Raw genomic sequence first — 23,056 nt, 5'->3', positions numbered from 1 at the left:
CATTGCACTATTCAAATATTTTCCTAATTTTTCTTTTCCCACTCCATTACTACTCCACACTTTGACTTTTATATGATCTTTAACGATTCAAGTGCTTCTAGGAGGTACAGGTTCAAATAGTCAAACTATTCAAACACAGGGATGTAGGTTATTGTAAGGTTATCAAAGAACAGGCTTCAAGTTCGAAGGGGTTAACTATAGAAATATGTACGGGTGGATTCATAATTATACAGGCTACACAAAGAAATGCCTCAATCATCTCTAAGGCCAAATAACTTCTATTTCGCTTTGCAAACACACAAGGCAAATTCTAGGTATCGCATGCAAGCACAAAATACAAGTATTATCTCACACACACTTGGCATGTAACTCATTCCGAATTAGTTTGTCAACACACTCACGTGAGCGTTCAATAAAGACAAGGTGTGCAGAATTAAGGCATAAAATTACGAGTCTACAAACGAGCCTAGACGTCGCACCCTTAAGTTCGTTTTAGTTATTTGCAGGTGTGCACATTACGGGTTGCATTCTTTCCCTCACCCATCTTAGTCCAATAGAGCCCTAAGGGTCCTAAAAATATTAAAGAAAAATCTACCTAACCTGGTTCAATAAGAGCCCTTGGAAAAGAACCGTGGTCAAAAGAAAAACCAAGGAGGAATTACTATACTACCTAAAAAAAACAAATCTAAATGGACTACTTCCCTCAAGAGTACTGTCCAAGTGGTCCTTCCTCAGGAAGAGTCTCCTATATTTATTTATTTTATTTTTTATTTTATTTTATTTTTTGTAACCCGACTTTGACCCTCAAGAGACCCGTCGACAAGTGTCCGTCGTTGGGCCAAGTCAGTTACTTCTAAGGTGAGTACAACCAATTATACACAAAAACAAAGATACAGAACTACAACATACTCAATGTATATGTACACGAACAATACACCACTAAAGCAAGTCTCCCACCCCACACAAAAAGAATATAGCATGTCCCCATGTCATAACACAAATAAAGTGCAGAAGGGTAAGAAGACTTCCCTGAGCATCACTCGGAGTCGGAGACGGTGCTGGGATCCACATGACAAGCCCTCCCCAAAGCATAGAACCAAGCTATCATCCGGCTCTCAGACCTGGCCTGCCTCTGAGACATGGCATCCATACGCACATGTAGGCCATCCACTGAGGAGCGAAGATCTGCCACCTCTTCCTCTAAAGAATGCAACATGGGTCGGCTGAATTGTGATCTAGAGAACCCTGCCCCAGTATGGGGTCGCCGAGAGGATCCGGCTCCATCATAGGATCTCCTGGATAGTGCCATGGGTGCTGGGGTGTCATCCTCATCATCAAGATCAATGGTTGTGGGTGCATCTTTGAAGCTCTGAATGCCGCTTTTGCGGGCAAAGCTCCATCTATAGGATTGGTAGGGACACCATCCAGCAGACACAACCTCGTCACAAGTGAGGGGAAGTAAAACCCCTTAGATAGCAGAGGTGACCAAAAGATCATTTCATCTCCAATAATTCTCGCCACATCAAAGTCTTTCTTGGTGACGAAGCACCACACCAATAGAGCCCGTAGGTGGTTCACATCTGTCGTGTTGCTCGTGGGCAATAACCGGCTGCAAATAATGGTGAACCAGCACTTAGCCTCATGTGTGAATGACTTGGAGTGAAGGGTAATGTTTTCCTGTAGCCAGATTGGTCGACCCCCTGCGCAAATTGTCTCAATCATAGTGTGCCAAGTGACCCCTTGGGCATCGTGGTAATGATCAATGTCACCAGTGAATTGGGGCAGCTGCAAGACCTGGAGAATCTTCAGAATTGAGGCATCTACTACCCTGCCCCGCACAATCACAGACCGACACAAATGTTTTGGGCAATTCGTGTAGAACTCCCGGACTAATATTGGGTTTGCCGTCTCAGGTTCATTAAACAAGAACTCCATCTCCCTCCATCTGATTTCCTCATACATGTCTACTTTTTCCATACTGAGGGCATCCCTGTCAACAGGAATCTCAGGGATAAATCTTTTGGTGGCCTTAGCATGAAACACGTCCTCTGCCTCCTGTGACTGGAACTTGGTGGCATCATATATTGGCATTTGGGAAGTGCTTGCCGAGCTTTTTCGCCTTTTTCTGGCCATATTACCTGCAGACAATTCAGGGTAACAATCAGATGCATCCTAACATGCGCCAGTCGGATGGGTACTCAGACTTCGCCACCTGATGGCACCAAACAGTTTCCTTTTGTCAATCAATGTCAGTATACCCAATTAGTAAGGTGCCCAGAGTTGACAACCTCCACTATTGCCCTCACACCACTATTAATTCTCCAATTTCGCCATAAAAAATACCCCACACAATCTCCCACAAGGGAATTATGTCAAATGTTACCACCACCACAAACTAAGAAGGGCACAAAATGCTCCAAAATTTTACAACACACCCCAATTTTCGGCCATTTAGGCCCCTCCACCAAGCTTCACCCTAAAAAATTTGTTTAGACCTCCAAACATTCTAAAAATCACCCCCAAGTTAAGCACAATGAAAACTCAACTATTTAAGCATCAATCATGGCCAAAAGAAGCAAATAATGGATAAAAGGAAAGAAAAGAAAGAAAAAAAATTAAACTAAAACACTACCTAGGGTTTAATTGAAACTAATTTAGACTACTCATTACACTAAGTTATGGTAAAGAAAGGGAAAAGAATAGAGAAGCTTATCTTGAGGATGAATGGAAGGGATGGGTTGTGGAGAGAGAGATAGAGAAGAAAGGAGGGGCAACAATGGGGGTTTGATGGATAAGAGATGGTGTGAAATAGAGAAGAGAAGAGAGAAGGGGATGTGGGTTGCGGGTGGTTTGAAGAAAAGAAGGGTTTGGGGGAATAGTAGTGGGGGGTTAGGTTTATTAAAAGGAGGGGAAAAAAAGAAGAAAAAAAATTCTGCACTTACCTGGCCCGCGCTGGTCTGCCGCGGTCCTACCGCAGTTATGCTGGGACCGCGGTAGACCTCTTTCAGAGGGGGTATTTGACCGCAGTCCTACCGCGGTTACGCTTGGACCGCGGTAGACTTCTTTCAGAGAAGGTCCTTGACCGCGGTCCGACCGTGGTTATGCTGGGACCACGGTCTGGGCGTGTTCTTGCTACTTTTTTTTTCATGATGTTATGCATTACACTTACAACACATTCGTGGGTTGCCTCTCATGCAGTGCTTGATTTAACGTCGTGGCACGACGCAAATGAGCGCATTTAAGGCTCGCTCAATCTCTGTGGTTCAGTCAGGTGTAGCTCAGACACTTCCTTTGGTTCGCTCATGCCCACATATAGTTTCAATCTCTGCCCATTGACTTTAAATGTACGAGAGTCTTTCTCTGTGGCGATCTCGACAACACCTGAATGGAAAAATTCGACCACTCTAAATGGTCCAGACCATCGTGACCTGAGTTTACCCGAAAATAGCCTTAATCGTGAGTTATAAAGCAACACCATATCTCCAGGATTGAAATTTCGTTCCACAATGTTCTTGTCATGCAACCTCTTCATTCTTTCCTTGTACAACCTTGTGCTCTCAAAAGCAAGATGTCTGAACTCGTCGAGCTCATGCAATTTTGTGATTCTCGTTGTGCCTGCAGCCTCGATGTCTAGATTCAACTATTTCAGTGCCCACCACGCTCTATGTTCAAGTTCCACTGGCAAATAGCAGGCCTTCCTGAACACCAACTTATATGGTGACATACCAATCGGTGTTATAAAAGTAGTTCTATAGGCCCAGAGTGCATCATCTAACTTTTTCGCCCAATTAGTTCTTGTGGCGTTCACAGTCTTGGTTAACACACTCTTTATCTCTCTGTTGGACACTTCAACCTGCATACTAGTTTGCGGGTGATAAGGGGTAGCCACCTTGTGGCGTACATCATACTTTGCAAGCAACTTCTCGAAAGCTCTATTACAGAAGTGAGTGCCTCCGTCACTGATAATCGCTCTTGGTATCCCAAATCTGGTGAATATGTTCTTCTTCAAAAAACCCACCACCACTCTTACATCATTAGTGGGAAATGCTGCAGTTTCTACCCATTTGGACACGTAATCCACAACAACAAGTATGTACTTATTGCCATAGGAGCTGACGAAGGGACCCATGAAGTCAATCCCTCAGACATCAAACACTTCCACCTCTTGAATTGGGTTCATGGGCATCTCATGGAGATGAAAAATGTTCCCGGTCCGCTGACATTCATTGCAGCCCTTCACCCATTGGTGTGCATCTTTAAACATTGTTAGCCAAAAGAATCTGGCCTCAAGCACTTTCGCAGTGTCCTGACCCCTCCAAAATGTCCTCCATAAGCCGATGCGTGACAAGCCTGCAAAATAGAAGATTGTTCTATTTCGGGGACACACCTCCTGATCATATTGTCAACACAAATTCTAAACAGGTAAGGCTCATCCCAATAATACATGTGGCAGTCACGATAGAACTTTTTCTTTTGTACAGATGAAAGGTCATAGGGAACTATACTGCAGGCCAGGTAATTTGCAAAGTCTACATACCATGGCACTTCCTCAAGATTAGTAGCGAGCATCTGCTCGTCTGGAAAGGTTTCCAGAATATCTTCAACCTCAACTACATTTTCAGCTCCCTCAAGTCGTGATAGATGATCATCGACTTGGTTCTTTGTGCCCTTACGATCACGAATTTCAAGGTCAAATTCTTGCAGCAGCAACACCCAACAAATCAGGCGCGACTTAGACTCCTTATTCTCAATCAAGTATCTGAGAGCTGCATAATCAATTTATACAATTACCTTAGAACCAATCAGATATGATCTGAACTTGTCGAAAGCAAACACCACAGCCAACATCTCTTTCTCAGTCACAGTATAGTTCAGCTGGGCTCCACTCAGCGTTCTACTAGCATAGTAGATTGGATGCATCAGCTTGTTCTTCCGTTGTCCCAGCACTGCCCCCACTGCGTAGTCACTGGCATCACATATGAGTTCTAATGGTTGCTCCCAGTTGGGGGCAACAATGATAGGTGTTGTGACCAGTCTCTTTTTCAGCTCCTTGAATGCTACCATGCAATTATCAGAAACACAAGAAAGGGTGATCTTTTTCTAACAACTTACAGAGAGGGTTGGTAATTTTTGAGAAGTCTTTTATGAATCTCCGGTAGAAACCGGCATGCCCAAGGAAGCTTCTGATTGCTTTGACTGAAGTTGGAGGAGGTAGCTTTGCTATTACATCCACTTTAGCACGATCTACCTCAATTCCTTTGCTTGACACCCGGTTCCCCAAGACTATGACTTCTTGTACCATGAAGTGACACTTCTCCCAGTTCAGAACCAAGTTAGTCTCGATGCACCATTTGTGCACACGCATCATATTTATCAGGAACTCATCAAATGAATTCCCCACCACTGAGAAGTCATCCATGAACACCTTCATTATGTCCTCTACCATGTCAGTGAATATGGCCATCATGCACCGTTGAAATGTGGCGGGTGCGTTACATAGGCCAAAGGGCATCCTCCGAAAGGCATAAATGCCATAAGGGCAAGTGAAAGAGGTCTTCTCTCTGTCCTCCGGTGCAATGGAGATCTGGTTGTATCCTGAGTACCCGTCCAGAAAACAGAAGTGTGACCTCTCTGTCAGTCTATCTAACATCTGATCAATGAAGGGAAGTGGGAAGTGGTCTTTCCGGGTGGCTAGATTTAGATTTCTATAATCCATGCAATTCTCCAGCCCGTGACTATTCTTGTAGAGATCAATTCATTGTTCTCATTCTTAACTACCGTCATGCCACCCTTTTTTAGGTACATATTGAACTGGGCTAACCCAGCTGCTGTCAGAGATTGGGAAGATAATTCCTGCATCTAACCACTTTATTACTTACTTCTTCACCACTTCCTTCATGTTACGGTTCAGCCTTCTTTGGTGTTCCCTGGAAGGTTTGTGTCCCTCTTCCAGTAGAATTTTGTGCATATAGTAGGCGGAGCTGATCCCCTTTATGTCTGCCATGGTTCACCCAATGGTAGTCTTGCACTCCTTAAGTACCTGCAAGAGTTGTTGCGCCTGCACATCTAACAAACTAGATGAGATAATAATAGGTAATGTGGAGTTATGTCCAAGGAATTCATACCTGAGATGGTTGGGAAATGGCTTTAACTCCAGCTTTGGTGGTTCTTCGATAGATGGCTTGGCTGGAGGAGTCTCTCGATTTTCCAAGTGCAAGGGCTCAAATTCTAGAGTTCTATCCCAGAACCCTCTACCCTCTAATGCCAACACCCATTTCACCAGTTCCTCTCCATTCACCTCATCCAAATTCATTAAACATGCAGCAAGGGGGTCCTCAATGGTTAGCACCTCATCATCAGTCTCTACAATTACATCCCATGACATCAACAAGAGAACAATTGGCGAATTCACTTGGTCGCCTCATAGATTTCTGCACCTTGAATGTTATCTCCTCATCGTTCAATCTCATCTTGAGCTCCCCGGTTTCACAATCAATGAGAGCTCTCCCTGTGGCCAAGAATGGTCTTCCCAAAATTATGGGAATCTCTTCATCCACTCTGCAGTCTAAGATCACAAAATCTGCAAGGAACACAAATTTCCTTACCTGAATTAGTACATCATCTAGTATACTAGAGGATCGTTTCACTGTCCTGTCAGCCAGCTGCAACAACATAGAGGTGGGTCTAACTCTTCCAATGCCCAGCGTCTTGTAAATCGCCAGGGGCATAAGATTGATGTTGGCCCCTAGATCACACAGTGCTTTAGCAAAAGCAAAATTACCAATAGTGCATGGAATTGTAAAGCTCCCTGGGTCAGACAGCTTTTCTGCAATTGGTCTAGTTACCACTGCACTACATGTCTGAGTAAGAGTAACTGTGGCCAAGTCTTGGAAATCAAATTTTCGAGACATCAAGTCCTTCATCATTTTTGCATACCCAGGCATCTCCTTCAAAGCTTCAATCAATGGTATGTTTACCTGGATTTGTTTCAGCATTTCGAAGAAATTCTTGTATTGTTCCTCCTTTTGGTACTTAGCCAACCTCTGAGGGAAAGGTGCAGGAGGTATCTTCTTCCCAATCAACTGGGATTGATCCTTATCAGCTGCTACATCAACTACTGGTTCCTGGACTATCTCAACTTCTTTATCAGTCGCATTCTGAATGTTATTTTCTACCTGGGCTGGCTGGACTGGCACCTCCGTCAGTTTCGCTGACTCATACAGCTCAATGGGCACTGGTATAAGTGTCTCAACTTGTCTAGTTTCTTGAGCCCTCTCTTGCTCTACATCCAGATCTCTGTCATTACGTAGACTTACCGCTATCAGCTACTTTGGCCCTTGATCTTTTGGATTTATCTGGGTGTCTGCAGGTAGTGTCCCATGAGGACGATCATTCAGAGACATAGAAATTTGGCCCACCTGCACTTCAATATCCTTGATTGCTGCATCATGTGCTTCCAATCTCTCATTAATCTTTGCATTAGACCCAATAACCTGCTGCATCATTGCCTCAAGTCTAGCAAACTCATCTTCCTGCCTTCCACCATGCTGCTGCTGAGGAGGGTGATACCCCTGCTACTGATTCTGATTATTATATCCCTGTGGCCTTGGATAAGGTGCCATATTGTTAGGGGGTCTCATACCTCCCATGTTTCCATTGTTGAACTGTGGATGGACCGGCCTGTATTACTGATTTTGCTAGCCCCAATTCTGACTACCCTGTCTCTGGACTTCATAATTAAACACATAATTCATGTCTTCAGGGTAGTGGTGATGATCATGTTCTGCATTCTATTGGTTACCGATTGGCTGACTAATGCAAGATAAGCACAATCCCCCATTGGTAGCATCTACGATGTGTACCTGCTGCTTCTGCCCTGACTTTTCCACCTTTTTGGTGAGTATACTCATCTGTGTCAATAAGTTGGCCATATTTTCAGCCATAGAGTTGGATGGATCTAAGGGCACTGAGTGAACCACTAGAGTGATAGGTGCATTTCTGGTTGTCCATCCCAAATTTTGTGCCATATTGTCAAGCAGACTCTGGCCTTATCTCCATGTTTTGCTCAAAAATGTTCCACCAGCTGAAGCATCAACAATGTTCTTCACGCTATCTGACAATCCCATGTAAAACCACTGCCCCAACATCAGATCTGGAATACCATGGTGCGGTCATATAACCAGCATCCCTTTAAAGCGCTCCCATGTTTCATGCAGTGTCTCCATTGGTCTCTGTTTAAAACTCAAAATTTCATCAATTTGTTGAGCAGTCTTATTGGGTGGGTGGAACTTGTTATGGAATTGCCTGACTAACTCATCCCAAGTTGTTATAGAATTTATGGGAAGTGAGTTTAGCCAAGTCTGGGTAGCTCCTGTCACTGAGAATGGAAACAATAACAGCTTGATTGCTTCAGGAGTTACGTTGGGATGCCTTTGGGTTTTGCAGATAGAGAGGAAGTTCTTCAAGTGTTGCTGAGGATCTTTGACTTGCGACCCCGAAAATAGTCCCTTGTTCTGCAACAAGTGCAGCATGTTATTCGTAATTAGGAATGGCTCAGCCTGTATCTGCGGAACTACAATGGTTGTGGACAGATTTTTAGCTGTAGGTTGTGCCCAGTCATAGAGAGCAGCCTCTGGCACTATTGCTACCGCTGGGTTTTCCTCATGATCCCCCATGACTGTTTCGAATTGTACAGTAGTTGGTTGTTGTTTGTTTTTCCGATTAGACCGATTCAAGGCCTTGAAAACTTTCTCGGGATCTGATAATGCTTCAAATACTTCACCAGATCTCGATGAGTTTCTAGGCATGCACCTGTGCAACCAAGTCAACAAACGTTAAAATTTCAATGTAAAAATTGGGTGTAGAGAAAAAATGACTACAATAAGAATTTTTGTACTTCTTTCAATTGTAATTGATAACACCGTTAATTCCCCGGCAATGGTGCCAAAATTTGATCACTCCCAACTATGCCTTATAAAAGGACAATGCAGACGTTGCAAATATAACCTGAGTATTTATGCCCAGAGTCGAATCCACAGAGAATTAACCTATCAATTACTTTCGTTGGACTAACTAAATTCTTTAGAATCAACTTCCCCAAACGTTGTGAATAACAGTTGATGGTATATTTAATAACTAAGATTGAAAGTCAATAAACAGTTGTAAACTAAATATGCTTAAGTTGTGAACAATAATGAGAAGGTTCTAAGGTAGTGATTTCCTCTATTGATGGAATCCTTTCTGTTTATGTTTCGTATAGATTTACCAACACATCTTTATCAATCATGAACACTCTTTTTACCGTGAATCTCTCCCGAGTAATCACGATAATTTACTAGACGCACTCTCCCGAGATACGCTAGCTGACTTTGTTTATTACAGTTCACTTTAGATTGCACCCAAGACTTCGTTATCCCTAATCCCACCTTTAAACCCGCAGTTATAGATCCCTCTTGTACTTTGGGAGTGGTGTTGTTCAACAATCACCTAAACATGCACTCTCTCCCGAGTTATGCACACTAATTAGGCACAACTAATTGAGAATCCTGTCAATTAACTACAACAAACACGTAGTTGAACAAATAGAGATTAAACTGGCAGACTATATTAACATAATCAAGAAGTTCATCCTTCAATAGGTTCCATCAAAACCCTAGACAAAGGATTTAGCTACTCATGACAATGGGTAAATAAACTATGAAAATATTCATGATCAAAATTGCCAGAAAAATAAAGAGAAGAAGAAAATATGATGTTTTGGGTGATCTCTCACACTTGTTTTTCTTGCCAAAGTACTCTAAAAACATTCCATGCCTCCATTGGGCGAGTTCTATTGTTTAATATAGGGTTTTGGGCTAAAAATCCCGTATTTTGCACTTCAGTCCCTCAATTTTCCGCTTCCTATCGTGGTCCTACCGCGGTTACGCCAGGACCGCGACCAACTAGCCTCTCAGAATCCACAACAGCCTTCTGCCGCGGTCCGACCGCGGTTACGCCGGGACCGCGACAGTCCATCTCCAGTTCTGGTTTTGCTGCTTTCGCGTGGTGCACTTAGCGGATATTGTAAGATTGGCCTCTTTTTCTCCGTAATTGATCCCAAAAGTCCTCCATAGACTTCTTTTATTGTATATAGCATGCAAAGCATGAAAAGCACTAATCAGAGCATTTTGTTATCATTTTTTACCATAAAAACTATAGAAGGTGGTTCTTTAGGGCCTAATTATAGTCCAATGCACCTATTATCATTGTCATCTACTAAAATTTTCTCATTAAAAGTGAGATCTTTAGTAATTATTTCAATATGTGCTTAGTTTGAGTAAATCAATGGCTGTCAGTGTTGATTTGTAGGGAGGAGGAGGCAACCAGGGGATTCCAAACAATTCAACAATATACTGGGTTTTGTGACTGGTACATTTGCTTGATATTTTGAGATAAATCATCCACTACAGGTTAGCAAGAATAGCTCTTTTACTATGATCACATAGTTATGAATGTGATATACTCAATATAGAAAAATTGCATATATGCCAGTGAACTATATGAAATTGTACACATTTGTCCGTCGTTAAAAGGTGGACCCACATATGCCCTTATTGTGTATAAGATGGCTCACATATGCTCTTTTTAGATGACCTTACTAATAAAATGTTTAGTATCAGATTTTGACACGTATCATAATCCGGTGCATTCCATCTATATCATGATTTAAATAATAAATCAATCCGACCCATCACCCTTATTTTATTAAACCAACCCGACCCAATACCCTACAATAAACCCCAATCCTATTATACAAGAATGGTTTCTTCTTCATCCAACCAAAGTGGTTGACCACAGCAGGTTACCACAAGTGCAAGGTGTTCTTGGCCAAATCACCAAAATCAGAGTGCAGTGTCCCAACAAATTTCCACAATGGACAAGCTGGAGTGATAATAGGTGAATTTAACTATAATTAGGCCCTAAATAACCACCTTCTTGTATAGTTTGGATGATAAAAGTGATAACAAAATGCTCTTGTTAGTGTTTTCATGCTTTGTAGGTTATATATGACCAGAGAAGGCTATAGAGTACTTTTGGGATCAAATATGGAGAAAAAGAGGCCGATCGTAAAATTCCGTCAAGTAAACCACGCGAAACAACTCAAGTCAGAACTGAAAGAGGACTGTCGCGGTTCCACCGCGACCACGGCAAAACCGCGGTAGAAGATGGCTGCAGACAAAGTGAGAATCAGAGAGCATGTTTGGCCACGGTTTGACCGCGACCGCGGCAGAACCACGGTGGAGGCGGAGAACTTCAGGGACTAAAGTGCAAAACATGGGATTTTTATCCCAAAACCCTATTTTAAACACTAGACTTCGCCCAAGAGAGGCATGTATTGATTTGGAGAGTATTTTGGCAAGAAAAAACAATTGTGAGAGATCACCCAAAACATTTTTCTTCTTTTCTTTGATTTTTCTTGCAAGTTTTATGATGAATATTGTTTTAGTTTGTTTACTCGTAGTTATGAGTAGCTAAATCCTTTGTCTAAGGTTTTGATGGAACCTATTGGGGGATGAACTTCTTGTTTATGTGAATACAAATTGCTAGTCTCAATCTTTATTTGTTCAACTTTGTGCATGTTGTAGTTAATTGACAGGATCCTCAATTAGCTGTGCCTATTTAATGTGCATAACTCAGGAGAGAGTGCATAGTTAGGTTATTGTTGAACAACACCACTCCCAAAGTATAAAAGGGATCTATAACTGCGAGTTTAAAGGCGGGATTAGGGATAACGAAGCCTTGAGTGCAATCTAAAGTGAACCGTGTTAATTAGAGCTAGCTAGTGTATCTCGAGAGAGTGCATTGAGTATATTACTGTGATTACTCAGGAGAGATTTACGGTAAGATGAGCGTTCATGATTGATAAAGAGGTGTTGGTAAATTTGTATGAAGCATAAACAGAAGGGATTCCATCAATAGAGGAAGTCATTACCTTAGTGTTTTCTCATTATTGTTTACAACCTTAGCATCCTTAGTTTACAAATATTTATTTACTTGCAATTTTAGTTATTAAAGAAACCATCAACTGTGATTCAAACGTTTGGGGAAATTGGTTCTCAAGAGTTTAGTGAGTTTAAAGATAGTGATTGATAGGTTAACTCTCTGTGGATTCGACTCTGGGCAGAATACTCAGGTTATATTTGCAACATCCGCAGGGTCCTTTTTATAAGGCATAGTTGGGCGTGATCAAATTTTGGCACCGTTGCCGGGGGAGTTAACGGAATTATCAATTACCATTGATAGAAATACAAATTTTTGATTGAAATTTTTGACGGCTGTTGACGTGGTTGCATAGGTGTATGCCTAGAAACTCTACGAGGACTAGAGAACTACTTGAAGGACTCTCAGACCCCGAGAAAACATTCCGGATATTGAACCGTGCCAACAAAAGACTTCAACAACCTCATCAAACACACAAACTCGAAATTGACATGGGTGACGTAGACAACGTCAACGGAAACGTCAGAGAAATGGCACCTCATGTGCCTGAGGCTGCACTATATGACTGGGCACAACACACATCTGACAATCTGGCCACTGCCATTGTTGTGCCCGCGATACAAGCTGAATCGTTCCAGATCACGAACAACATGCTGCACTTGCTGCAAAACAAGGGACTATTTTATGGGACACCAGCCGAAGATCCTCAGCAGCACTTGAAGAACTTCTTGTCAATTTGCAAAACTCAAAGGCAACCCAACGTAACTCCAGAAGCAATCAGGCTGTTATTATTTCCATTCTCGGTGACAGGAGCTGCTCAGGTCTGGCTAAACTCACTCCCCATAAACTCTATAGAAACTTGGGATGAGTTAGTCAAGCAATTTCACATCAAGTTCCACCCGCCCGACAAAATAGCTCAACAAATTGATGAGATTGTGAGCTTTAAACAGAAACCAATGGAGACATTGCATGAGACATGGAGCCGGTTTAAAGGAATGTTGGTTATATGTTCACACCATGGTATTCCAGATCAGATGTTGGGATAACGGTTTTACATGGGATTGTCAGATAGCATGAAGAACATTGTAGATGCCTCAGCTGGTGGGGATTTTTGAGTAAAATTTGGAGAGAAGGTCTGAGTCTGCTTGACAAAATGGCTCAGAATTCGGGGTGGACGACGAGGAATGCACCTATCACTCCAGTGGTGCACTCAGTGCCTTTTGACCCATCAAATTCCATGGCTGAAAATGTGGCGACCCTCTTGACACAGATGAGCATTCTCACCAAAAAGGCGGAGGAATCAGGGCAGAAACAACAAGTGTACATTGTAGATACTACCAATGGGGGCTTGTACACATCTTGCATTAGTCAGACAGTTGGTAATCCTTGGAATGCAGAACATGATCATCATCATCAGCACCCTGAAGACATGAACTATGTGTCAAACTATGGTGGCCAGAGACAGGGCAATCAGAACTGGGGTCAGCAAACTCAGCAGCCATACAGACCACCTCAGTCATAGTACAATGCTGGAAGCATGGGAGGTATGAGACCTCCCAACAATATGGCACCTTATCCAAGGCCACAGGGGCACAACAATCAGCAGCAAGGGTATCCCCCACCTCAGCAACAGCATGGTGGAAGTCAAGAAGATGGGTTCACGAGACTTGAAGCAATGATGCAGCAGGTTATTGGGTCCAATGCAAAAAATAAATGAAAGAGTAGATGCATATGACGCAGCAATCAAAAATATTGCAGTGCAATTGGGCCAAATTTCAATGTCTCTGAACAATCGTCCTCAGGGGACATTACTTGCAGACACCCAGATTAATCCAAAAGATCAGGGCCCAAAGCAGCTGATGGCGGTAAGTCTCCGTAATGGCAGGGATCTAGATGTAGAACAAGAGAGAGCTCGAGAAAATATACAGGCTGAGACATTCATTCCAGTGCCCATTAAGCTGGATGAGTCTACGATACTGACAGAGGTGACAGTCCAGCTTGCTTAGGAAGAAAAGAACATTCAGCAGGAGACCGAGAAAGTAGCTGAGCCAGTTGAAGAGCCATTAGATGAAATAGTAGCTGATAAAGAGGAGTCCCAAGTGATTGGGAAGAAGAGACCTCCTGCACCCTTTCCACAGAGGCTGGCCAAGCATCAAAAAGAGGAGCAGTATAAAAAGTTCTTTGAAATGCTCAAACAAATCCAGGTAAATATTCCACTGATTGAAGCTTTAAAGGAGATGCCTGGGTACGCAAAAATGATGAAGGACTTGATGTCCCGGAAATTTGATTTTCAAGACTTGGCTACAGTTAGACTTACTCAGACCTGTAGTGCAGTGGTGACGAGACCTATTGCTAAAAAACTGTCTGATCCAGGTAGCTTTACAATTCCATGCACTATTGGGAATTTCGCCTTTGCTAAGGCGCTCTGTGATTTAGGGGCCAACATTAATCTTATGCCCCTGGCTATCTATAAGAGGTTGGGCATTGGGAGAGCTAGACCCACCTCCATGTTGTTGCAGCTGACCGACAGGACTGTGAAGCGTCCATTTGGTATCCTTGATGATGTGCTTATTCAGGTGGGGAAATTTGTGTTCCCTGCAGATTTTGTGATCTTGGATTGCAAAGTGGATGAAGAGATTCCTATAATCTTAGGAAGACCATTCTTGGCCACGGGGAGAGCTCTGATTGACTGTGAGACTGGGGAGCTCAAAATGAGACTCAATGATGAGGAAATAACATTCAATGTGCAGAAGTCTATGAGGCGACCAAGCGAGTTCGTCAATTGCTCTCTTATTGATGTTGTGGATGTAATTGTAGAGTCTGATGATGAGGTGTTGACAATTGAGGACCCCCTTGCTGCATGTTTGATAAACTTAGATGAAGTGAATGGTGAGGATTTGGCGGAATGGGTGTTGGCATTGGAAGGTAGAGGGTTTTGGGAGAGAAATCTAGAGTTTGAGCCCTTGCACTTAGAAAAGAGAGAAACTCCTCCAGCTAAGCCATCCATTGAAGAACCACCAAAGCTGGAGTTAAAGCCATTGTCAGCCCAACTCAGGTATGAATTTTTGGGACCTGACTCCACATTACCTGTTATTATCTCATCTAGTTTGTTAGATGTACAGGTTCAAAAACTTTTACAGGTACTAAAGGAGTGCAAAACTGCCATGGGGTGGACCATGGCAGATATCAGGGGGATCATCCCCGCCTACTGCATGCACGAGATTCTGCTGGAAGAGAGCACAAACCTTCCAGAAAACATCAGAGGAGGCTGAACCCCAACATGAAGGAAGTGGTGGTGAAGGAGGTGATAAAGTGGTTGGATGCGGGAATTATTTTCCCAATCTCTGACAACAGCTGGGTGAGCCCAGTGCAATGTGTTCCTAAAAAGGGAGGCATGACGGTTGTGACAAATGACAACAATGAATTGATCTCAACAAGAACTGTCACAGGCTGGAGAATTTGTATGGACTATCAAAAGTTGAATCTAGCCACCCGAAAAGACCACTTCCCACTTCCCTTCATTGATCAGATGTTGGATAGATTGGCAGAGAGGTCACACTTCTGTTTTCTTGATGGGTACTCAGGGTACAATCAGATTTCTATTGCACCGGAGGACAGAGAGAAGACCTCCTTCATATGCCCGTATGGCATTTATGCCTTTAGACGGATGCCCTTTGGCCTATGCAACGCACCTTCCACATTCCAACGGTGCATGATGGCCATATTTACTGACATGGTTGCGGACATAATAGAGGCGTTCATGGATGACTTCTTAGTGGTGGGGAATTCATTTTATGAGTGCCTGATAAATCTGACGCGTGTGTTGAAACGGTGCATCGAGACTAACTTGGTTCTTAACTGGGAGAAGTGCCATTTCATGGTACAAGAAGGCATAGTCTTGGGGCACCGGGTGTCAAGCAAGGGAATAGAGGTGGATCGCGCGAAAGTTGATGTAATAGCAAAGCTGCCTCCACCAACTTTAGTTAAAACCATCAGAAGCTTCCTTGGACATGCCAGTTTTTACCGGAGGTTCATAAAAGACTTCTCCAAAATTGCCAACCCTCTCTGTAAGTTGTTAGAAAAAGATCACCCGTTTTTGTTTTCTGATGATTGTAGGGTAGCATTTGAGGAGTTGAAAAAGAGATTGGTCACAGCACCCATCATTGTTGCCCCCAACTGGGAGCAACCATTCGAACTAATGTGTGATGCCAGTGACTATGTAGTGGGAGCAGTGCTGGGCCAGTGGAAAGACAAACTGATGCACCCAATCTACTATGCTAGTAGAACGCTGAGTGGAGCCTAGTTGAACTACACTATGACTGAAAAGGAGATGTTGGCTGTAGTGTTCGCGTTTGACAAGTTCTGATCCGACTTGATAGGGTCCAAGGTAATTGTATATACTGACCATTCAGCTCTCAGGTACTTAATAGAAAAGAAAGAATCTAAGCCACGCCTGATTCGTTGGGTGTTGCTATTGCAAGAGTTCGATCTTGAGATTCGTGACCGTAAGGGCACTGAGAATCAAGTCGCTGATCATCTATCACGACTTGAGGGAGCTGAAAATGTAGTTGAGGTTGAGGAAATATTGGAAACCTTTCCAGACGAGCAACTGCTCGCCACCACTCATCAGGAAGCGCCATGGTATGCAGACTTTGCTAATTACCTAGCTAGTGGTATAGTTCCTCACGACCTTTCATCGGTCCAAAGGAAAATATTTTTTCGTGAAAGCCGCCAGTATTACTGGGATGAACCTTATCTGTTTAGAATATGCCTTGATAATATGATCCGGAGATGCGTCCCCGAGATAGAGCAATTTTTTGTTTTGCAGGCTTGTCACGCATCGGCGTATGGTGGACACTTTGGAGGGGTTAGGACAGTGACAAAGGTGCTAGAGGCTGGATTCTTCTGGCTGACAGTGTTTAAAGATACGCACCTATGGGTGAAGGGCTGCAATGAATGTCAGCGGACCGGGAACATTTCCCGACGCCACGAGATGCCCATGAACCCAATTCAAGAGGTGGAAGTGTTTGACGTCTGGGGGATTGACTTCATGGGTCCCTTCGTCAGCTCCTATGGCAATAAGTACATTATTGTTGTTGTAGACTATGTGTCCAAATGGGTGGAAGCTACGGCGTTACCCACCAATGATGCAAAAGTGGTGGTGGGATTTCTAAAGAAGAACATATTCACCCGCTTTGGGACACCACGAGCAATTATCAGTGATGGAGGCACTCATTTCTGCAACAGGGCCTTTGAAAAGTTTCTTGCTAAGTACGATGTACGCCACAAGGTGGCTACTCCTTACCACCCGCAAACTAGTGGACAGGTTGAAGTGTCCAACAGAGAAATCAAGAGTGTGTTAACTAAAACTGTGAACACCACAAGAAATGATTGGGAGAGGAAGCTAGATGATGCACTTTGGGCTTACAGAACTGCCTTCAAAACTCCAATTGGTATGTCACCATACAAGTTGGTGTTTGGGAAGGCCTGCCACCTACCAGTGGAACTTGAACATAAAGCGTGGTGGGCATTGAAACAGCTGAACTTAGACATGGAAGTTTCGGGCACGTCAAGAGTCACTAAATTGCATGAGCTCGAGGAGTTCAGATATCTTGCTTTTGAGAGCACAAAATTGTACAAGGAGAGAATGAAGAGGCCTCACGACCAGAACATTGTTGAGAGAAATTTCAAACCCGGGGACATGGTATTGCTATACAACTCAAGACTACATCTGTTCCCAGGTAAACTTAAGTCACGATGGCCTGGACCATTTCGAGTAGTTGAAGTTTTCCCTTCAGGAGCTGTTGAGATTGCCACAGAGAATGACTCTCGTACATTCACAGTCAATGATCAAAGATTGAAGCCATATGTGGGCATGAGCGAGAAAAAATAAGTGTCTGAGTTGCACCTGACTGAACCACAGAGGTCGAGCGAGCCTTAAATGCACTCATACTGCGTCGTGCCGCGACGTTAAATCAGGCGTTGTGTGGGAGGCAACCCACGAAATTTTTGTAAGTGTAACACATTATATGGAAAAAAAATCAAAAAATCAGACAACTGCCCAGACCGCGGTTCCACCGCAACCGCGATCAAAGCGCGGTCAAAGACCTCCTCTGAACTTCTTTCACTGAATTTCCACCGCGACCGCGGTAGAACCACGGTGGGAACCCCTCTCTAAACTTCGTCTACCGCGGTTCAACCGCGACCGCGGCAGAACCGCGGCAGACCCCGTTGGGCCCAGATATGCAGAATTTTTTTTATTTCACCCCCCTTTCTAATTCACCTAACCCTGCACCCACCCAATACAATTATTCCCCCTCCCTATTTAGAAACAGAACGCCCCCCCCCCCCCAAATAAAACCCAACTCCTTTCTTCTCTTTCTCTCTGAAATCCCTCCCTCACTCCCAAAAAAACCGCCATTGTCATCTTCTCCACACAACTCTCACCACTACCCACCCCTTCCAACCTTCATTAAGTCATATGGCTCGTAAAAAGCAAAAGAGATCGGAAGGCACATACCAACAGCCTACATATGATGCCTCAAGGTTCGAATCAGAATTGGCAGAAGACGACTTTCATGCCAAGGCCTCAAAGAGATTCATCCCTGAGATTTCGATTGACAGGGCAGCCCTCCATGCAGAAAAGGAGGAGATGTATGAGGAAATCCGGTGGAGGGAAGTGGAGTTCTTATTTGATGAACCTAAAACGGTGAACAGGATTCTTGTAAGAGAGTTCTACGCGAACTACCCATCACATACGTTGCGGGAGGTGACTGTACGGGGCAAATGGGTAGATGCCTCAGTTGAAACTATTCAACAAGTATTGTGGCTGCCCCAGTTTACTGGTGACGTCGACTATTACCAGGACGCACCAGGAGTCACTTGGGATATTATGACTGATGCACTTTGTGCAGGGGGCAACCAATCTGGATACGTGACCATATCACCCTCAACTCCAATTCATTCACCCATTTGGATAAGTGTTGGATCGCTATCATTTGCAGCCGATTCTTGCCCTCAGGCAACACGATTGACGTGAATTTCCAAAGAGCCCTCTTGACGTGGTGCTTCGTCACAAAGAAAGATTTTGATGCGGCAAGACTTATTGGTGATGAAATGATCATACGGTCCCCGTTGAGGTCAAAGGGATTCTACTTCCCCTCCCTGGTGACTACATTGTGCCTGCTAAAGAATGTCCCCACCAATCCTACTGATGGAGAGTTTCCCCCTAAAGCAGCTTTCAAAGCTTCGAGCATCAGAGTGGGCAGGGGTGCACGCACCACCATTCAGATCGATGATGAGGATGATGACCCGATTCCCATGGCACCATCCAGGAGATCCTATGACAGTGCCGGACCCTCTCGGTGCCCCCATGCTGGGGCAGGCTTATCCAGATCATAGTCCACCCAGCCTATGTTGCGTACTATGGAGGAAGAGGTCGCGGATCTTTGCACCTCAGTGGAGGGCCTACACATGTGTATGGATGCCATGTCTCAGCGGCAGGCCAGGTCTGAGAGCCGGTTTATGTCCTGGTTTCGTGCTTTGGGGAGAGCTTGCCATGTGGACCCCAGCACCGTCTCCGACTCTGATTGAGGCTCAGGGAAGTCTTCTTACCCTTCTGCTCGTTATTTTTGATATAACATGGGGACATGACATAATTTTTAAGTGTGGGATGAGAGACTTGCTCGGGTAATGTATTGTAGTGTATATAGACATGGTGTATGTTGTAGTATTTGATTGGTGTTGTTTTGTATAATTGACTGTACTCACATTAGAAGTAACTGACTTGGCCCAACGACGGACACTTGTCGACGGGTCTCTTGAGGGTCAAAGTTGGATTTAAAAAAAAATGTAGAGGACTCTTCCTGAGGACGGACCACTTGGACAATACTCTTGAGGGAAGTAGTCCATGTAGTTTCTTTATTTTATTTTCTTTTTCTTTTTTAGGTAGTGTAGTAATTTTCCCTTGGTTTTTCTTTTGACCATGATTCTTTTCCAAGGGCTTTCCTTAAACCGGGCTAGGTAGATTTTTCATTTGTAGTTTAAGGACCAAAATGGGTGAAGGCTAGAATGCAACCCTTGATGTACACACTTGAGAATAACAAAAACGAACATGAGGGTGCGACGTCTAGGCTCGTTTGTAGACTCGTAAATCTATGCCTTAATTTTGCACATCCTGTCTTGCTTGAACGCTCGTATGAGTGTGTTGATAAAATAATTCGGAATTAGTTACATAGCAAGTGTGTGTGAGCTATTACTTGTATTCTATGCTTGTATGTGATACCTAGAACTTGCCTTGTGTGTTTGCAAAGCGAAATAGAAGTTGTTTGGTTTTAGAGATGATTGAGGCATTTCTTTGTATAGCCTGTATATTTGTGAATCCACCTGTATATATTGCCATAGTTAACCCCTTTGAGCCTGAAGCTTGTTCTTTGATAACCCTATAATGACATATATCCCTGTGTTTGAATAGTTTGACTGTTTGAACCTGTACCTCCTAGAAGTACTTGAATTACTAAAGAACATACAAAAGTCAAAGTGTGAGGTGGTAAGGAAGTATGAAAAAGGGGAATCAGGAAAAAATACTTGAATGGTGTAATGGATTTGTAAAGGAAAGAAAAAAAAAGAAAAAAATGAAGAAAACAAAACAAAAAGAAAGAAAAAAAACAGTTACACCTAAAGAAAAGTGGGGGTCACCTATGAACTAAAATGTGGAAGAACGAGTGGGCTAAGCATGGAAATTGAAATAAAAGGAAGTGTGTATTAAAAGTGCTTTGGGAGGTTAGTCACTATATCCAAATATATCCTACTCGTCCCTTAGCCTACATTATAACCAAATAAAGACTTCTTGATCTTTGACTGAATAACTCGATTAGTAGAGTACTACACTAGGGGCAAGCTTATGGTGTGTCTGTGTGGCATGTGAATGTTCTTTGCTGAGAGTGAGTGAATACTTCCTATCTTTGGTTCCTTGTTGCTTGAATTTTATATGTGTGGAACTTCTCTCAGAATTATGATGTGAGGGCATGTGACTCAGGAAGAAAAATTGAGTTTTTACCTCTATTAGAGTAACTAGAGTGAGCATGAGTGTGTCATGGTGTTAGAGTCTTCATCTAAGGCATCACTGTTGCACTGCTTAGGTTGTTCCTTCATAATGGCGGGTGTGGTTTGTAAAAAAATTGGGTAATGCATCGAACGATTAGGCCTAGAAGTGTGGTTTAACTTGCTCGAGGACGAGCAAAGGTTTAAGTGTGGGGTGTTGATAATAGGTGAATTTAACTATAATTAGGCCCTAAATAACCACCTTCTTGTATAGTTTGGATGATAAAAGTGATAACAAAATGCTCTTATTAGTGTTTTTCATGCTTTGCAGGTTATATATGACCAGAGAAGGCTATGGAGTACTTTTGGGATCAAATATGGAGAAAAAGAGGCCGATCGTAAAATTCCGTCAAGTAAACCATGCAAAACAGCTCAAGTCAGAACTGAAAGAGGATTGCCGCGGTTCCACCGCGACCGCGGCAGAACTGCGGTAGAAGATGGCTGCAGACAAAGTGAGAATCAGAGAGCATATTTGGCCACGGTTTGACCACGACCGCGGCGGAGGCGGAGAACTTCAGGGACTAAAGTGCAAAACACGGGATTTTTATCCCAAAACCCTATTTTAAACACTAGACTTCTCCCAAGAGAGGCATGTATTGATTTTGATAGTATTTTGGCAAGAAAAAAATAATTGTGAGAGATCACCCAAAACATCTTTCTTCTTTTCTTTGATTTTTCTTGCAAGTTTTATGATGAATATTGTTTTAGTTTGTTTACCCATAGTTATGAGTAGCTAAATCCTTTGTCTAAGGTTTTGATGGAACCTATTGGGGGATGAACTTCTTGTTTATGTGAATACAAATTGCTAGTCTCAATCTTTATTTGTTCAACTTTGTGCATGTTGTAGTTAATTGACAGGATCCTCAATTAGCTGTGCCTATTTAGTGTGCATAACTCGGGAGAGAGTGCATATTTAGGTTATTGTTGAACAACACCACTCCCAAAGTATAAGAGGGATCTATAACTGCGGGTTTAAAGGCGGGATTAGGGATAACGAAGCCTTGAGTGCAATCTAAAGTGAACCGTGTTAATTAGAGCTAGCTAGTGTATCTCGGGAGAGTGCATTGAGTATATTACTGTGATTACTCGGGAGAGATTTATGGTAAGATGAGCGTTCATGATTGATAGAGAGGTGTTGGTAAATTTGTATGAAGCATAAACAGAAGGGATTCCATCAATAAGGGATAATTACCTTAGCGTTTTCTTATTATTGTTTACAACCTTAGCATCCTTAGTTTACAGCTGTTTATTTACTTGCAATTTTAGTTATTAAAGACACCATCAACTGTGATTCAAACGTTTGGGAAAATTGGTTCTCAAGAGTTTAGTGGGTCTAAAGATAGTGATTGATAGGTTAACTCTCTGTGGATTCGACTCTGGGCAGAATACTCAGGTTATATTTGCAACGTCCGCATGGTCCTTTTTATAAGGCATAGTTGGGCGTGATCATGGAGCCATGTTGGTTCGTGCACCATTGCCACTACCACCTCCAATGACATCAAAGCAAGTGGATTCTGAGATTGGGGTTAAGCTCTTTAACGTGGGACCTTTTGCTTTTGAGCCCTCTAAGAATCTGCCGTGCAAGCAGTAGTGAGATACTGTGTTTGCTTTTGAGTGTTCATTATCTAAGCCATTACTTGGATTGTTTGGGAACTGGGAAAGTGATAAGTTATAGTAGTAGTCCCTCGGGTCCAAAATAAGTGAGTTTTTGGCCTTTTTTTGGTGGTCCAAAATAAGTAATTTTTTCAGATTTCAAGAATGAATTAATTATTTTTTTCCTACATTGTCCTTGGAGTAAATAGTGTTGGAGTATGTGTTAGGAGTGTTTATGTGAAGAGATAGTAAATGTTAATATTGTCAATTTTATTGCTTATTAATGTTAAAAGGTAAATTTCTTAATATGTGTAAAAATAATCAAAAAATTACTTATTTTGGACCGGAGGGAGTACGCTAGATTGTTGGGAACTGGGGAGTG

General features: G+C 42.9%; 1 protein-coding gene and 1 non-coding gene across 2 annotated transcripts; both read left to right on the top strand.

Annotated features, from left to right (window-relative positions):
- The first annotated feature begins 8,157 nt into the window (after positions 1-8,157).
- Positions 8,158-8,264, top strand: LOC138874217 (small nucleolar RNA R71). Its single transcript, XR_011401261.1, has one exon. It is a non-coding gene; the product is annotated as a small nucleolar RNA R71 (small nucleolar RNA).
- A 5,279-nt stretch (positions 8,265-13,543) lies between these two features.
- LOC138872860 (uncharacterized) lies at positions 13,544-17,872 on the top strand. Its single transcript, XM_070151280.1, has 5 exons — positions 13,544-13,666; positions 13,782-13,964; positions 14,007-15,034; positions 15,094-16,046; positions 17,082-17,872. Exons 1-5 carry the CDS (start codon positions 13,544-13,546, stop codon positions 17,870-17,872), a joined length of 3,078 nt encoding a protein of 1,025 aa, XP_070007381.1.
- The last annotated feature ends 5,184 nt before the right edge of the window (positions 17,873-23,056 follow it).

The sequence above is a fragment of the Nicotiana sylvestris genome, chromosome 7 (assembly GCF_000393655.2).
Source record: "Nicotiana sylvestris chromosome 7, ASM39365v2, whole genome shotgun sequence".
NCBI lineage: Eukaryota > Viridiplantae > Streptophyta > Magnoliopsida > Solanales > Solanaceae > Nicotiana > Nicotiana sylvestris.
The sequence above is the reverse complement of the archived record's forward strand: the minus strand, read 5'-3'. Positions and strand labels throughout refer to the sequence as shown.

Coding starts and splice junctions, on each gene's coding strand:
- LOC138872860 (XM_070151280.1), top strand. CDS start 13,544: ATGGCACCTTATCCAAGGCCACAGGGGCACAACAATCAGCAGCAAGGG. Junction 13,667..13,781: donor TTGAAGCAATGATGCAGCAG/GTTATTGGGTCC, acceptor AATCGTCCTCAG/GGGACATTACTTGCAGACAC. Junction 13,965..14,006: donor AGTCTACGATACTGACAGAG/GTGACAGTCCAG, acceptor AACATTCAGCAG/GAGACCGAGAAAGTAGCTGA.